An 18,130-nucleotide genomic window follows, 5' to 3' on the forward strand; every position below is an offset into this window, starting at 1 on the left:
TAAGAAAATATTATCCCCTATTTATTGGTATATTTTCACAGATATAAAGTGACTTCCTGGCTATAATCTAGCTAGAACGCCAGGTTCTTGAACCTCAAGTCCAATGACTTTCTAGAGAAACAAACTGCTTATGATAAAGAAATTAAATTATGTGTGAATAAGGCACTTGTCCAAGGCCAGAAAAAGTGAGATTCACTTAGAATGACTACATTAAATAAATCATTTTGGAAAAACTGTACCAATGATACATATGATTCTATCCTAAGCCAGACATAAAGTTTAAATTAAATTGAGAAGAGCAATTCCAACTTCAATTTTTCAGACACAATTGCTCTTCTTGACCAAAGATTAAAGGTGAAAAATCCTAAGATTTCACCTTTTTAATTCATTGTAAAACAATGCCACAGACTAAGGCCAATCCAGTTACTCCATGAGTTTTTACTTCTTTCCAGCTTTTAATTGTTAATGTCTAAAGCAGATAGTTCAAAATGGGCTCCATTCCATGGTGAAGAACACAGAGAAAGAACTCAGAATGTGATGCCCTATTTTCATGTTTCCTTCTTTATATTCAAAAGTCTGTCTGTTCTATAGGAAATGCCCTTGAACATTGATCTTGGGCCATTTTCCCCAATAATTGTTCTTTATTGCTTGCCTCTTACACCCCAACTCAGGTCCATGAAAAGAAACAGTTCCTTTACCTTTTACTTCTAACCTAACTCATGCATGAAGGTTTAAAACTTTCCCCCAAAAGGGATAATGCTTAATTCCATATATGGGTTTTGAAATGTACATTATCCACTCCCCACAAAAGAAAATTATAGAAGACATTTTTGTGTAAATTCATTTGCTGGATAGAAATTCCAAGTGTCATTAGTCCCTAAAAGAGGCTCATGAGCCAAGTAAATGAAAATCCTTTCCGCCTAGTCCTACAGATCTACAGTAGCTTCCAAATCAGGCATGTCTGATTTGGAACCCTTTAAATCTCGCTATTTAATTCCAGAGCTCTTGGTTTATTTCTGAATGCCTGTTAATATGGTCCGTTTGGGGAATAATATTTCAGAAGCTGACATTATGCCTAGTCAGCACCATCATCAAAAATTTAATAGAATCTACTCAAGATTGAATTACCACTTTTGAGGTAGAACTCCAAAAGTCGTAAGTCAACTGTGTGCTAATGAAGTAGCAGTTTCTTTCATCATTCCAAACATATCCCATTTATTAAGTCATATTTTCCAGCCTCATGTTTCCAAGTAGAGGAACTCCAGTTAGAAAAATACTGACCCCAAGCATTAATCCTTTATTCATTCTTTCCCAAAGGAGAAGTAATCATGCACCAGATAGGTTAATTTGGGAGGAAGAGTTGAGCATGTTCAGCTCATCCTCTTTCTTCTTGTTTTTACTTGATAATTAGGACTAATTGTGTAAATCAGTCTAATCCTCAGAGGAAATGTAGGAAAGTCATTTAAATGCAAATTGAAGTTTTATTCTACATTCAGCTTAAACAAAATGACGTTTTGATTTCTATGCATTGATCATTCATATCATTTCTACTTTGTGTCTAAAGATGAACTCAGAAAAAAAAAAAAAGGGCATTATGTATTGGTCCCTAAAAATTACATCATCACTCAGATTTGTGTGGTCTTTCATCAGAACATTCTGGAATTTGAATTTGAAAACCCAGTTGTCTCTTTTAAATTTAAAAATCCATTTAAAAGTTAACCTTTCATTCATTCTCATTTTTTACAGGCCCTTGCTGAGTCTCCTTCATATTAGTCTGTCTCATATATTAGTTTTTCTAAGCTCTTATATTTATATCTAACTTCCTATGTCATTTATTAATTCTATAATTTTAAATTGTGATAAACAAGATTGCAGGACTCAGGGGTCACCGTTTGTTTTATTGTTTTCATATGTTCCATAAGTTCCTCCTGGAACCCTCAAATTTGGCTATGATCTCTTCTCTTGTGGAATCCCACAGCCCTTTGAGTCTTACTGTATTAGGTGTCTATTGCTATGCAAGCAAGTTACCCAAATACAGCAGCTTAAGACAATAAGGAAATGGCAACCCACTCCAGTATTCTTGCCTAGGGAATCCCATGGACAGAGGAGCCTGGTGGCTACAGTCCATGGGGTTAAAAAGAGTTGGATATGACTCAGTGACTGAGCAGCAGCAGCAAGACAATAATACACATTTATGTTCTCACTCAGTTTTTGTGCATCACAAATCTAGGAAAAGTTTGCCTGAGTGATTCTGGCTTAGGGTCTGTCCCAAGGTTACAATGAAGAAGCTGACCAGGATTGCAATAAACTGAAGGCTGCATGGGGACTGGGGAGCTCCATTTCCAAAATGGCCCACTCACAAGGCTAATGGCAGGAAGTCTCAGGCCCTTGCTAGCTCTTGGCAGGAAGCCTTAGGTCCTTGTCATGTAAACCTCTCTGAAGGAGCGTAGGATGGCCTTAGAAAGTGGCAAGTGATTTCCCCTAGAGATCCAACAAAGCAAGGCAGAAGCTGCAGCATTTTTCATTACTTAGCTCTAGAAATCATTTCCACAATATGCTACTGATGACAGAGGTCCGTCTTGTTCAATGTGGAAGGAGACTGCATTATAGTAGAATTATGGGAGTTTATCTCGGAGCATGGCTACTATATGCACCTAAACTTTATACATATTTACTTCTGTGTTTTATTAATTTAAATTATTGAACTGTTTATTTGGCCACACCACACAGCATGCAGGGTCTTAGTTCTCCCACCAGGGAGCTAAGTGGAACCTCAGAATCTGCAGGGAAGTCCAATTACTGAACTATTTAAATGAGCATCCTCTGTTAGCCATTACTGTATTTTCCCTTTTTGCTGTTACTCAATGTTGGTGGAGCTATATGCCCTTCTTGAAAGAGTCCAGATATTTTATTGTCCTTTTAAGATGTAGCAGCAAATCATTGTTTTGTGAGAACACTCTCTCCACTAAACTTAATTCCTAAGTTTCTTTCTTTGAAACTCAAAACTTTAAGCAGAATCAATAAAAGTTCTTGTGTATCCTACAATTGGTGAGAAAAATTGATTAAGTTCACATGAAACAACTGTTAAATAAGTATCTGTTCACAAAATAAGCCTTAACATCTTTAAAGGCTTGGTTTTCATACAGAACATAGTCTCAGAGCATGAAACAATTAAATAAATAACAAAATAATACCTAAGAAAGAAGGTATAGTTCTCAATTCATTTCACGAGATTAGCATTATTTGGACACCAAAACCATGTGTGTAAAAGAGTAAGAGTAAAGTAAGTAAAAAGAGTAAGAAAAGAAAATTACAGTATAACTCCATCAATAATTACAGATATAAATTTACTGGCAAAATTAAAAGTCCACAATGCAAAGGCTGGCACAGATTTGAAACAATAGAAATTGTCATACACTGCTCTCTGGTGTGTAAATAGGTACCATTTTGAAAAACAGTATGGCATTATATAACAAAATTAAGTATAAGAATAGCTAGCAATTCTAAGAATTTACTATAGAGAAATCCTCAAATGTACATTAAAGGCATGTAAATGAAAAAAATTAGCTGAACAGTACATAACAATAATAACAAAAAAAGGAAATACCTCAAATTACTATCAGTAAAATGTGTTAATAAGTTGTTGCATATTTATTATCCATACAATGAAATACTATACAACAGTGAACATAAAAGAACTATATCTACACAAGTCAACATGGACAAATCTGAAAACATGAAACATTTTTTGAAAGAAGTCAAGAAGAATTCACACATCATTTCTTTCAAATAAAATTCTAGAACCATCTGAACTAACCAAGAGAGTTTTGAAGAATACATATAGATTATAAAGAAAATCAAGGGAACTATTAGATAAAAATTCATCCTTCAGATTACCTCTGTGACCAAGTTATGGTGGGGAATCAATTTGGGAGGAAGAACACTGAGGACTTCTAAGTAATGGTAATATTTTATTTCTTAGTTTGGTGCTATCAATAAGGATGTTTGTTTTATTTTTTAAAACTGAACATAGATAAATTTATAGAATCTTTGATATGTGTGATTCTAAACAAAAAGTATAAACACAAGCTTTCCAACAGTTGTTTTAGAATGGTGAACATCTTTAGAAATTGAATTATCAAAGAATATAAATGACTCTGTCTATATTTTAGTGTGAAGTTTAAAGTTATATTTAAAGTAATCCATCCTCATTATATTACTTTGCTCTATATTCTGTATCCTTAAACTACTTTCAGAATATTTTAGAATGGAAAAGATGGACTGTTTTCAATGAATATATAAGCCGTGTCATTCCATTATTTTGTCACAAGAGGGACTAGATAGTTAGAAAGTATGGCTTTCCCTTTTGGTCCTAAGAATATTTTTCTGTGTTAGCATTTAAGTTTCACACACTCCGCATTCATGTCAGTGTATGTGCTAAAGAGTGTAGTATTGTTATATATATTTCATATCAGCAAAAATGTTAAGATAAATGTTAGATTGCCATTTTGCTTCTGAATTGATAGAAAAGTATATAGAAATTATTTGACTTAGCTATTCTCATTTTTGGTAAGTAGAAAAAATAAATAGAATACAAGCCAATATCTCCTGATTTCTAATACTTTTTGGATCAAATCTGGGGGAAAGAAGGGAAGGAAAGAACAGGGACTGAGGGAAGATGGAAGGAGAAAGAGTTTATTTTCTTTTTATCACACCATTGTGTGTTTTAGTTGCTCAGTAGTGTCTCTGTGACCCTATGGGGTGTAGTTCGCCAGGGTCCTCCTTTGGTGCGATTTTCCAGGCAAGAATACTGGAGTGGGTAGCCATTTCCTTCTCCATGGAATCTTCCTGACCTAGGGATCAAACCTGGATCTCCTGCATTGCAGGCAGACTCTTTACTGTCTGAGCCACCAGGAAAGCCTGTAGCGCCCTCCCATCTACCTGAGCAGGAAAAGTAGATTAACTGTAATACAGAAAGAAAAACATGCTATTTTCATTTTTTTACTTTCACTTTTGAAAGTATATATCGGTAATATGGACCCATACATGTTCTGTTCTAATTTATAATAATGCATGAAACCAAACCATCATGCTATTGCATTGTGCTGTGCAGTGATCACTCGTGTCTGACTCTGCGGCCCCATGGACTTCAGCTCGCCAGGCTCATCTGTCCATGGAATTCTCCAGGCAAGAATACTGGAGTGGGTTGCCATTTCCAACTCCAGGGGATCGAACCCACCCAGGGATCGAACCCACCCCTCTTGTATCTTCTGCGTTGGCAGGCAGATTCTTTACCACTGAGCCACCTAGGAAGCCCTGAAACCATCACACTTCTCTAGAAAAGTAAAAGGATTATTTCTGGTGACAGTATCCACTCCACAGAAGCTTTCAGAGGTCAGCTCACATGTGGGCCACTATTCTTTCCCCAGCTGCCATTTCCTTTCTCTTCTCATCAGTCCTTTAAACACCTGGAAGTGCTGGTTTCTCACTTCCTCTTCTATCGTCTGGGACCTCCCCAGAGCATTCTTCTCTATCCCAGGATGGCTTCTACCTCATCTCTTCCCTGGAGTTATAATGGGAGTTGTTCATGAAGGAATTTGAGGACTCAAGGAATAAAAATCACATTTGCTTCATGTTTTTAGGCATTAGCTATAATACACTCAGACATCAACCCTAAATCATACAAACAAACATGTTCAGTTTTTTATTGCTGTGGTAACGAATTAACACAAACATCTGGGTTTAAAAACCCACAAATTTATGTATTATCTTACAACTGTTTAGGTCAGAAGGGCAGTATATCGTCTTACTCAGTCGCTCAGTTGTGTCCGACTCTTTGAGACGCCATCGACTGTAGCCTGCAAGGCTCCTCTGTCCATGGAATTTTCCAGGCAAGAATACCTGAGTGGGTTGGCATTTCCTCCTCCAGGGGATCTTCCCAACCCAGGGACTGAACCCAATCTCTTGCATCTCTTATACTGGCATTTGAATTTTCTACCGCTTTTCCACCTGGGAAGCCTTTATAGATGATGTAGTTTTAGTGTTTAAATTATGTAGTCTAATACTGACAATATAATGCAAGTAATTAGAAAGAACCAAAAAAAAAACCAAAAACAAAACTGTTGAAAATGCTCTGAAACAAATCTTGAAACTCTTTAAGCTGTTGAATATTGACGAAGTTGTCTTGAGAGGCAATTAGATCTTCTTCATTGAGATTTTCAAGTGATAAGCTGTATCATCGCTGATCAAAAGTTGGAGTTGATATTCTTATGTTTGGTGTAAGAATTAACTTTAAGACTCTTTCCTATTCAAAAATATTTGATTTCTGGTAATGTTCTATTTCTTGATCTGGGTAGTAATTATGTTTATAATCTGTATATATCTCATATTGTTCACTTACAAAATATCCTATTTTCTGTATGCATATTATGTCAATAAAAAGTCCAACAAATCTGTTAAGTCAATTCCCCTTAGCTGTGAGACAAGTCACTTGCTTACATGGCTTTCTTAGTTTCTCCCTATTTCTATCTTTCTTAAGAAGATAAAAACGTCTTTAAAATCCAAGGCCAGTGAAAGTTATGCATTCACAGCTCTGGGACCTTTCCTGTTAGCATTTTGACTTGATAGAACTAAGTAATGGCAATAACAAATCAAATTAAAATGTGTCTTTTTAAAGAGATAATTCATAAAACACACAAATTGTAAGGCCTCTTGTAAAATTTTTGACTTTATTTTAATAATGAAGTTTTTTTCCCCAAAAACAATATTTGAACATATATAACAAATATAGACTATCACACACAAAACTTCTCTACGTAAAATCTGAGTGAAGACCTGAGGGGCACACTTACTCCATATCCAGTCTTGGCTTCAGCATCTGTCCCTCTTCCACCACCATCCTTCCCCAGGAAAACCATTGTAAGGAAGAGGTTAGGGAAAACCACTGACCTGGTGCAACCTCCCTCAAGTGACAGAGGAACGCACCAAAATCTGAAGAGGGGAAAGGGACTTACCCAAACTAAGCACTTATCAGATTGGTATGCTGGTAAGATCTTATTTTTCATCTGGCTATTTGATTTTGAATAAGTCGTTTAATTTCTCTAAGCCTCCGTGTCCTCAGATGTAAAATGGAAGTGGGCATACCTACTTCAACAGATGTCCAAAAGATAAGAGATAGTGTCTAACACATACTGGGTGCTGATGAATAAGAACTACTAGTCATTCCTACTCCAGAAGAAAGCCCCCAAGTCTGCGGGAAATAAAAGAGCAAAACTAATTGGACATTAGCTTAAATATGTTATTTTTGGTTTATTTCAGGAAAGTAGTAGATCATCCAAAAAGGCGATTTGGTATCCCTATGGATCGGATTGGAAGAAACCGGCTTTCAAATTCCAGAGGCTAATGGATTCCAATCGTGAGTAAAATTTGAAGAAATAACAATACCTGCAAGCTTTGATTAATATTTCAAAGTGGGCTAATTGATCCATCTTGGTTTATAAATCCCCCTTTGTATCTCTTGGCTTATAAACTCAGTTTTTCAAACATTTCTGTACTTGATTAGTACATTGATGTTAAATAATTTAAATGATGTTAAAAAACAATGCCTAGATCTACTTTGCCCTAAAAAGAAAACTTATTCTCACAAACTTGCATATTAAATACTAATATGCAAACAAAGATTAAAGTCCTAATTATCATTAAATCATTTTCATAAATATAAATAAACATGTAGCAATCCCTCTATTATTAAGAAGACACATTCTGGTGATATACATCTTGTTGCTTATAACTAAACTACCCAATTATCATCATGAACCAGGAGAGAAAATGATATAGCAGAAAGGGTATCAGGCATGAAATCAGGACATGTAATCCAAATCCTGGTCTGTCAGTCATTATCTCATTTCCATCAAAATAATTTATTTCTCTGCAGCTTGTACATTTAGATAATAACATTAAGGGTGTTGTGAAGATTAAATTAGATGCCTGTACTAATTCTAAATTGTATTAGACACATAATATGTGCAAGTGAGAAGAGCTTATATTACAGTTCTGAAAATTAACTCTTTGCTGAGCCCTATACTTAGTTTTATTTACTCATCATGTTCCATAAAGTAAGTACTATTACTATTCCAATATCTTGAAAAGTAGTACAGTATAAGGGGTAAAATATCAGGTGGACAGGTCCGGTTTTGTGGATCATATCCTAGGTCATCTATCTATTAGCTGTGGCAACTTGCTTAAATTCTGAAATCCTCCTTCATAAAATGAGAATAATAATAATTTCAACCACATTGCATTGTCCTGAGGATAAATGAATTGGTATACATTAAGCACCTAGAATTGTGCTCAATAATAATTATTATTATTGTACAAGTAAGTGGAAAGCTTATATTAATTAACTCACAATGCCCCACAGCTAGTAAGTGATACAAGTAGAATTCAATTCCAGAAAGCTTAAATCATTAGCTTATATTTTAAATGTATTTAATTGTACATATTATATGTTTTAAACAGTAAATATTTTTTGGACACACAATCTAGGCACTCCCAATAAGGCTTACAGAGAGGGTGCATCCTATCTCCCAAACATATTAAGACAGCTCAGAACTGTTTTGACAATTTCAGACTACAGAGAGAAAACTCTGCTTTTTGCTTTTCTCAAGATAATACTCAGACCAATGATGAAGAGGCCCAGAAGCATCACATTAACCTTGACCCTCTTAATTTGTCATGCTGTTTTGCCTCCTCATCAAATACTGTCAATCACAATGAAAAATCAGTATTTTACCTCAACTATCTCATTCACAGAATGGCAATTAAAATAATTTTTCCCTGTATGGAATCATTGGTCAGTGAAGTGGCAAAGTTACTGAATGTCCATAACTACAGGAGGACTTACTGAAAATAACCAATGACACTGCCTTTCGAGCAGCACCATCTTCAAAACTCAGGTTGAAATTTTTTTATTTCTAGAGATACACTAAGAATGGTTACTCTTCAGGGATGTTAAAAAATCACCACATTATATTTGAGTAGGAACTAATTGCTATTAAAAGTTAAATAAGTCCTAGAAATCGGGACCACAACCCTGCAGTTTCTTGATATATTGAGAACATTATGACACTGAGATTAAAATAATTAAATTCAGTTGGTTTCCACATATATCCCATCACCTTTGCAACTCTGGGTTATCACCCATTTTAATATTTCTGAATTTAACCAAAACTCATGTATGACATAAAAGTCATATAGGAAGTTCATTTTTCCTATAAATTTTACATATGTTTTAGGCCATAAAAACTCCAGAGAGTTATTAAACTATGCAAAGGGAGTTGAATTAATGTTTTCTGAATCATTGCTATGTGAAATCCAAATTAATATATTATGTCCTTTACTTAATAGATTTTATAGAGCATCAAGGGGTTCCCTAGTTGGTAAAGAATCTGCCTGCAATGCAGGAGACCCAGGTTCAATCCCTGGTTAGGGAAGATCCCCATCACTGTCCTTATTATTAAAACCTAAAGATAGTAACATCATAAAAATATGTTGAGAAAAGAGTTTAATATCATACATTTTTCTCTTTCCCTTTCTTCAATCATTGTGGGTTCACCTGCTCAACCATTGTTTCTATTCTTTACTGCCTGCCACTGTCACCAAGATTTCTCAGACATTTTTTGACTTCCTCATGTAAAGTTTCATGTCTTTATATTTTAAGAATAATAAAGGCTATGAAAATACGTTTTTAATTTCCATTTAACTTTTCAAAATTATTTTTGCTGTGTTATTTCTTAGTGTCACAATATTCCTGTGAATTAAATAGATGTAATATGTGAATCATTTAATAGATAATATGAATAATTAAATAATTTTCACATAATCACGCAATGAAATCATTTGAGATTCAAGAGTATGAAGTCTCCTTCAACCTAAATCATTTTTGTAAATGAATGAGAACACAGGCTTTGAGAAGAATCTGATCTGCCCAAAATTTTACACACTTTTGGACAAAGCAAGCTCCAGGTCTCAGCCTCTGGACTTGTAAGCCAACATTTTCTTCATAGCCCATAAGATCTGTGTGCTAAATTGTTATTGTTGACTTCACTGATTATCCATCTCTTAAACAAACAGAAATAGTATCTCAGACTTTATGAAAATCTTTGTTTCACTTCTGTGAGAGCTGATATACACTCTTTGGGGGCAGTTTTATTTGTGGGTTTTCACCTTCTGGGTTTCACTGTAAGTCTTCACACTAATAACGAAACTGGTACTAACATGGAAGTTTTTCTTGGTTTGAGGTCAAGTCTAGATACAGCTGCTGTGTGTTACTTAGTTTCCAGAATAAATGTTCGTCTCTTCCTGATACACACTTTGGAAAGGATCCTAATCTGCTTTTTACACAATGTCCTTCTCAAATTGGTAATATATAGGACCAAAGTTCTGAGTTTTTAATAGTTTCAGTTCTAAGCAACTCAAATTCAGAGTGGTAAGGCACTGTAGCTTCTCTAGCTGCAGTTAGCAAAGTTCTAGGTCTCTGCTGTTGAAACAGGATGCCAACTTAATGAAATGTGGTAAATATGATCATTAATTGTGCTACCCCTTGCTGCCACAGTGCCTTAAGACTTTTAATAATGTAAAACACATGTTGTTGCAATATACTGACAATTTTTATTTTAGAACAATATTGACACACTATCATTCTGACAAAGCAACATACCTCTCAAATAACAGAAATACTATGTTTAAATGCCAGCATATATTTGGATCCTTTAAAAAGAGCAAAATATACAACAATTATCGACATGTTAACAATAAACAGAAAGTAGTAATCAAATTTTCTTTATCTTTCCCTTGTAATGGCAACATCCTTTGACCTAAGATTGGAAACTCAAAAGAAATAGAGGTAGGAGAAGAAAGGAGGTGTGGGTTCAGCATAAGCACCTACCTGTTACATTTAAAATACACTTTTTAATAAATTTTTATCTGAAATTATCATTTTACATTATTGTCTCTGCAATAAAAGACATGGCACTTAAATAAAAGCTATAATGAAACCTCATGTAATTAAAGTTTTAGCTCTTCTCAAGTTGATGGATTTCCCCTTATGCAGAGGTCTCATTAGCTATAACATTTTCAACTTTCATTTTTGCAGACACAACTTCCTTGGGTGAAATGTCACAGAAACATGGAAGATATTTTGGTGAAGTTCTTCACACTTCTTAATGATTAAACTTCTAAGGAAACTTCTGTCATCCTTTCCAGAGCTTGAACTTCTGTTTATCACATCACAGTATTGTTATAACTTCAATTAAATTGTGCAGATAATTTCAATGCATGGATATTTTTAAAATATATATTTTAGTTATTCATGAGTGGTTACTATACCCTAAACATTACTTTTTAACAAACACAATACAGTGATAATGCTTTCTGTGTGCCTTTACCATTTACATATATGAAATTGAGGAATAATAACTAAAGACTGACAGATTTATTTCAGTAGAATTTAGGTACAATCCATTTGATCATCACTGGGGAACAAGGAAAGACAATGCTGTGTATTTTCTCTTGAAGACTTTTATTCCTCTCTTATCTTTTCTCTGTGAGCCTCTTGGGTAATGATTATGAAATTAGGCTTCTTTTACATTCAAATGTCAATTCGGTTCAACCAACTAAAACACAATCCCAGTTCCAGATATAAGAGAAAAACTCTCTGAGCAAGAAAAACCAGCAGTAATTCAGCCCATAAATTTTATTCTCCCAATAAATTGAAAAACACTGCAGGTCAGAGCACACTGACTTAGAATCAGGAATCAAATAATATTATTCATTTGCCAAGTTTGGCTATCTCGTGTCCCCTAACAGCTTTCCATTTCTCTAAATTATAACTTACAGTTAATTAAGAGTAGCGGTGGCTGATTAGGAGAGCTATTTACAGAAATAACAGATGAAATTGTGGGGGAAGTCAAATAGGAAACCACCAGAGCTCTTGGGGCCAGTTCAATTCACCTAATTGAAGCACAGTACATTTTAGCACATTACAATAATTCTTCTTAATGTTAACCACCCATCTATGAATCCATTTAATCTGTTTCATATATTGTGTTTAATAAAGCATTGAAGAGTATAATACATTTGAGAATGATTTCTTTAAAATGATTCAAATTATTTTTAATTCGCCTATGAAAGCACAAGGTTTGGTATGCTGCAAAGCAGTCCTCAGCAAAAACTGCATTGTTGCTGTAATTTAAGTGCATAAGTCCATTATGCATTGTATATGCTTTAAAAACATACAGAGAATTTATCACTTGAACAAGAGATTTAGCATAAATTAGCAGAAGTTGAAAAAGCCTCTAATGCTTCTTTAAACTCTAGTAATCACTGTCAAGCAGACCTGATATGTGAGAAAAAAAAAAAAAAGTTTGACCAGTAGAGAAAGGTTTATTTTAGCCAAAAAGGAAGAGTGTAATGAGAAGGTTCAGTTATACTGGAAGAAGAGAGAAGTGAGTAGTTGTTGATCTTAACTAAAAATAAATCAACATACAATCCAAAGAATAAAATAAACTCAAACACAGAAATGACCATATATAGTTAGCATTGTACACAAAGTGATTTTGTATGTAGTTTCTTTGGGGGAGAAATTTTCTAACTGCTGAAAATCTTTACATTTAATTTAGGCCAAAAAAAAAACTGAAAATGAATTATTCTTTGAATTGTAATAGAGGAACCTTAGCAAAGAAAAGTAAATTTTGAGAAAGCTCACAGATTCTTTGATTTCTGTTCATAGTCTTGCACTAGAAATTTAGCAGTGGTACACAGACAAAGATCCTGCAGGACTTACTATTTGAAAGAATTATTTAAGTTATAATTTATCTTGCCCAACTTTGTGATGATTTATAGAAATGTATCCTATTCCTTAGCAACTCTTTCATTTTTCTTCCATTTGGATATTTGTCAGACTCTGCCTGCAATGCAGAAGACCTGGCTTTGATCCCTGGGTCAGGAAGATCTCTTGGAGAAGGGAATGACTACCCACTCCAGTATTCTTGCCTGGAGAATTCCATGGACAGAGCAGACTGGCAGGCTACAGTCCATGGGGTCACAAAGAGTTGGACATGTCAGTGATTAACACTCCACTCTATTCCAATCCAACTGAGTGCTGCTGCTTCATGCTTTGACAAAAGGTATTAAAACCTAGTGTAGCCTAAAAATTTCTCATGGTAAAGACTTAAAGTTGGATTAAAAAAATTGATTTCCTATCTACTTTAATTTTTAAATTCAAAATTATGCTTATGGGCTTCCATTTTAACTAAAGTAAGAAGTCACAATATATTGATTTACACTTTGTTCTAATGTGTAATGCATTTGTCTCATAGCATATACACCAGACTTACATGAAGAAAAAAAGAAAAATGTTTTCTCTATTTGTAACTATTTGATTTCATATTTTAATTTCTACCACTACTTTATATAGAGTAGAAAATCATGAGCGGTATTCTAGTTTAAAATATTTGTTTAACATACCAGGAAATTAAGTCATAATTTCTCTTAAGAATATGACAAGTCATCTCATCAATTTGTATAATGTATTGTGTATTACTAAACCCAGCTATATGTCATTGAAAGTTACCAGCTTAAAGGGACTTTTCATCTAGTTTCAAAGAAATAGATTACCTTTTCTTCCTCTTTGTTCCTGTGTGAAGCTTCATGGAGAAGTGAATAGGGATTTCTGAATTTTGGTGTTGATTACATAACTAATTTTTCATGGGGGATATTAATTGCTGACTACAAAAACAAAAAATATCTAGGGAATTCTACCTTTACTTTACAGATATTGTTGGGGAATTAAACTTCTTAAGGCAAATTTTAAAAAATAACAAATTATAAGAAAAACTATTAATAACTTTCTCTAAAAGGAAAAAGTATCAGAAACTTTTTAAATAACATTACCCATAAAGTTTAAAAATGCTTGAATATCATTCAACTGCACCAAAGTTAATAAACATGAGATGATGAAAACAGACATTTTATCTTTGTTTACAATAATATCATGCTTGTGTTCACAGCAGATGTAAATATGTGAGGAATATTCAGGCATTATTAAGCCAACTGTGTATTTATGTACATTCAAGTGGCTCCTAACAAGTTTATTTAAAGCACTACAGGTATATTACTCAACTTGGTCTGATTTATGAATTTTTTAATTGTTTTTCACTTAATATCGCTCATTCTAGGTCATGAGATAGTTTTATTGTTAAGAACCACACAATTAGCATATGTAGATAAACTACATTTCCCTTGTGCTGTGATATAAAGGAATGCCCATAGACTATCTGGCCATTGATAGTCTACCATTGATATTTTTTAATTATAAACTTCCTTTGACAATGTTTTGGTGTAAAATAAAAGTGACAGGTGGCAAATAAAAGTGAAGTTGGATTCCCAGCCTTGAACTGATTAAATAAGTTTGTTCAGAGATAAATAAGAGCAGTTTAATGTGAAGATGTGAGAAAGAAATGAATGAAAAAAACTCAAAGAGTTTTATGTTTTGTTTGATGTTTTTAGTACAGTGAATCTAGTCTCTCACTGACATGCTAAAAGTCTCAATTTCTGATACTGTGGTGAAGGCAGAGATAAGAATTAAGGGGCCCAAAGGCAAATTGTTATGTAAGAAAATTTTCTTAATATCTCTCTCTCAAACACCTAGTACTACCTTTTCCTAGAGTCCGATAAACAAGACTTCTGCTTCCTAGTAATGCAGTCATTTGGTAGTAGGAGTCTTATTGACAGTTATCCTAATGAACAGAAAAGAGATAGTAGCCAGCAGAATCACACACACAAAAAAGGGAAAGAACAAAGATACATATTTTCCACATAGGTTCAGACAATATAATATAATTTTCCAAAGCAATTTTTAAATTTTTTAATTGCTAGCTCAACAGCTTAGTCATCACTGAACAAAATGACATGTAGACAATGAATTTATGGAAAGCATACAATAGGTACAGCACTCTCAACTTTAGCTCTACAGAGTCATTCTGATAGTCCATGCCATTCAAGTGCAGCTAATTTGTCACTACGATTTGCAACATAAACTTTGAGCATGTAACAAACTGTATAAACACTGCCACTATTTTTTTATGCTTAAAATAGCTTCGATCTTTAAACAGTAGAGTGGGCAGATATATAACTTTTTCTAATTCTTATCCTTTTTTGCACCCAGAGCAAAAACTTTAGACACAGTATTTCCAAAAACAAGCTAAAAAAGAAACAAAACAATTCTTCATTAGAAAGAGTTTTGATAAAAATATTACATTTAAATAAAATAGTTTAAGTATGCCTGAGTATGAGGAAGTTTTCTAAAACAGATATTTAGTGGTAGTCAGCCTCATATGGATCTTTAAATTAATTAAAATTAAATAAATTTTTGAAGATTCAGCTTCTCTATAATACAGACCAACTTTTAAGTGCTCAATAGATAACCATAATGGACAGTGCAAATTTAGAGAACGGTCACCTCATTAAAGAAAGTTCTAATGGACAGCTCTGTTTTACATTATAATGTATGTAATACAATTCAAAAAATACAATAGGCCATCCTACTAGAGGCACTCCTCTATTTTAGAAGGGCTTTTCTGGTGGCTCAACTGGTAAAGAATCTGTCTGTAGTTGGGGGAGACCTGGGTTCGATCCCTGGATTGGGAAGATTACCCACTCCAGTATTCTGGCCTGGAGAACTCCGTAGACTATTCCATGGGGTCACAAAGAGTCAGACATGACTGAGAGTCTTTTACTTTCTATTTAGAGTTGGCATAAATCACTTCATGGGAAATTGATGGGGAAACAGTGGAAACAGTGTCAGACTTTATTTTTCTGGGCTCCAAAATCACTGTAGTTGGTGATTGCAGCCATGAAATTAAAAGACACTTACTCCTTGGAAGGAAAGTTATGACCAACCTAGATAGCATATTCAAAAGCAGAGACATTACTTTGCCAACAAAGGTTCATCTAGTCAAGGCTATGGTTTTTCCAGTGGTCATGTATGGATGTGAAAGTTGGACTATGAAGAAAGCTGAGCACCAAAGAATTGATGCTTTTGAACTGTGGTGTTGGAGAAGACTCTTGAGAGTCCCTTGGACTGCCAGGAGATCCAACCAGTCCATTCTAAAGGAGATCAGTCCTGGGTGTTCTTTGGAAGGATTGATGCTAAAGCTGAAACTCCAATAATTTGGCCACCTCATGTGAAGAGTTGAAAAAAGACTCATTGGAAAAGACTCTGTTGCTGGGAGGGATTGGGGGCAGGAGGAGAAGGGGATGACAGAGGATGAGATGGCTGGATGGCATCACTGACTCAATGGACGTGAGTTTGAGTGAACTCCGGGAGTTGGTGATGGACAGGGAGGCCTGGCATGCTGCAATTCATGGGGTCGCAAAGAGTCGGACACGACTGAGTGACTGAACTGAACTGAAGTCCCAAAGAGGACTAAGCAAACAAGCAAAATCAGTGATAAATATGCTTCTATTTACTGGAGGAAAAAGAAGGAAGAGAATTTAAACTTCATTTTGCAAACCACCAAATGATATTTATGTAATTTGATTGTCAAATTGAGTCTCACATTCTGATCATAAAGTGATTCTTCAGAAAAAAGTCAAACTAATTCAAGCAGCATTTTAATCTTTAAATGCATGAATGAGTGATTTTAAATCTTCTGTGGATTGTTCCCAATCAATTGTCTGACTTAACGTCAGCTTCATCTAATTAATTACAAATTTCTCTAATTTCCTTCAAACTAAATGTTTTATAAAATGAAGACCTTGGGGTGATAGGTCTTTGATTCACTATTGATTAATGGGACGCACAATAAAAACGAGTTGAAAACTCATAGGACAGTTAAGACACTTTTTGCCATAAATAATAAAAGTCTATCTTCTTGCCCGGGTATCTCTCCCTAACTCCACTTACTCTTTAAACTGTTGCCTTAGTGCTCATCAGCACATATATACAGAGTGTTACGATAGTACTCAGAGTTTACTTTTCATTCCTAAAAGAGCCAGAGTTTTCTTTCAACAAAACACACTCAAATCCTATGAAAGCAGAAATTTATTTTCAGACAGTAAATTGAGGAGCTTGGTCCTCTAATCCAATATTCTTTTTATATTTTGGAAAGTCCCTTTCTGTCCCTTTGGATATCTTTGGATATCTCAATCAAGAAGGAAAATATAAATCTACACATATCCAAGACTTGCATCTCAAGAGCAGTTTGGTTCTGGTGCACTGGAATATACTTCCCAGTTGAAGGAAATCTTCATGAATGATATCACCAGTAGAACCAACTCCTCACTGCTTATCTATCATTTATCATTTATGTGGGGCGGGGGGGGACACCCTAGCCAGCATTCTTGTGGTTCTCTTCTAATCCCTGTTTTAGCATGATGCTTGGTGTTGGACAGTTGTATCTTTAATGAAAGGAAGGATTTACCAGGTGTCTGTCAAGTATATATTAAATGATTAAACAGATAACATTATTTCACAGACATTTAAGATACTCTAGCTTTAAGCTGAATCTCTGAGTTCATTTCACCTTCATATATTGTTGTTCATGGTAGACTGTTTCTAGTTATCCCAATAAAAATGACAGATGTGATGTGGATTGCTCCTGTCACCCAGCCTGGGCATCTAATTCATATGTTTATCACTACAAATATTTATTTTGTTCCTAGTACATGCATAAATGCTTTAATATCTCCTTGCTTAAAAATAATCACAAAGCTTCCTTGACCCCTCCAAGTTACTCCAGCTAATATTCCAACTTTTACTACCCTTCAGAACAAAATTCCTCAAAAGAGTTGTCTGTTGTTAGTCATTTCTGTTATTTTATCATATTCTCCTTAACCAAAAGTCCATCAAATAATTCTTGTTGAAATAATTAAAACCCTTCCCATTTCTGTTCAGATGAAAAGTCTCAACTCTCATTTTACTGGACCTACCATAGCTTTAGGAACAGCTGAACTATGTCTTTCTGGAAACAGTTTTTCTGTTTGACATCTGAGGCATTTTTCTCCTTGTGGCCTTTTTCCATGGTAGCTGCTCCTTCTCAGTCTGTTTTGCTAATTCTCTCTCATCTGCCCA

General features: G+C 34.6%; 1 protein-coding gene across 1 annotated transcript in view; it reads left to right on the top strand.

The window, feature by feature from the left end:
* Positions 1–12,132, top strand: part of OSTN (osteocrin) — a 36,289-nt gene extending 24,157 nt beyond the window's left edge. Inside the window, exons 4-5 of the mRNA XM_086319598.1 lie at positions 7,318–7,414; positions 11,153–12,132. Coding sequence (XP_086175724.1) covers positions 7,318–7,402 — 85 coding nt within the window. The 3' untranslated portion in view covers positions 7,403–7,414; positions 11,153–12,132. The remainder of the gene's footprint in view (positions 1–7,317; positions 7,415–11,152) is intronic.
* Positions 12,133–18,130: the final 5,998 nt, after the last annotated feature.

This window comes from Bos grunniens, chromosome 1 (genome assembly GCF_055505025.1).
Source record: "Bos grunniens cultivar Pamir isolate PY7600 chromosome 1, Bosgru_T2T1.0, whole genome shotgun sequence".
Lineage (NCBI taxonomy): Eukaryota > Metazoa > Chordata > Mammalia > Artiodactyla > Bovidae > Bos > Bos grunniens.